Source organism: Ceratina calcarata, unplaced genomic scaffold (assembly GCF_001652005.2).
Source record: "Ceratina calcarata isolate Rehan_Ccalc_2016 unplaced genomic scaffold, ASM165200v1 scaffold7343, whole genome shotgun sequence".
Lineage (NCBI taxonomy): Eukaryota > Metazoa > Arthropoda > Insecta > Hymenoptera > Apidae > Ceratina > Ceratina calcarata.
Genome location: NW_017178624.1, coordinates 1 through 671, shown reverse-complemented (window position 1 = coordinate 671; position 671 = coordinate 1). Strand labels below are relative to the sequence as shown.

Here is a 671-nt window from a genome sequence, read left to right as displayed (position 1 = left end):
TAATTAAAGAATAAAATGATAGAAAAATATTAGGTCATAAAGAAATGCGTGTATTTTTACCTGACTTGGACCTAAATTAGCTCGTTCTTTCTCAATTAAATCTTCTAATGAAATTTCATCTTTTTTATCTTCTTTCTTCTTATCCTTTTTAAGAACAAAACCAGGAGGTAGTGCATGTCTGTAAATACATTTTTGTCCTGATGGACATTCCCAAAACCAGCCATACTTTGCTTTTTCAACCGCTTCAAGAAAGTGCTTACAAATCTGAAATTGAAATGGAATTAATTGTTTTCCATCTTTGAACTTAAGACAATAATAAATTAAACAATTGATACCAAAATTTTGTAAAGATACACTTACAATATCTGTAGTTGGACGAGTGCCACTTCCATGTTTTTTCTCTACAACTTCCTTTAATTTATCCTCATCCCATTTATCCATTGTATCAGTTTCCTTGTCATCATCATCTCTCATATCACAATACAATGACCGTTTCTCCGCTTTCCTTTCTATACTTAAATCGTGTGAAAATTTGCATTTCTCGCCTTTTGTACATTGTCCCTGTTTAAAAAACGCGCATACTACTGATTTGGGATCAGTTCCTATAAAAGACAAATAATAACTACTTAGAATCCTATATCCTCGTACTTACACATAAAAATAAATGAATG

At 31.1% G+C, this 671-nt stretch overlaps 1 protein-coding gene across 1 annotated transcript; it reads right to left on the bottom strand.

The window, feature by feature from the left end:
• Positions 1-3: 3 nt before the first annotated feature.
• On the bottom strand, positions 4-642 carry LOC108630408 (zinc finger CCCH domain-containing protein 15 homolog; the record flags this gene model as incomplete). Its single annotated transcript, XM_018033710.2, has 2 exons — positions 4-264; positions 361-642. Coding segments are annotated over 2 exons (543 nt in total), but the record flags the coding sequence as incomplete, so codon positions are not given.
• Positions 643-671: the final 29 nt, after the last annotated feature.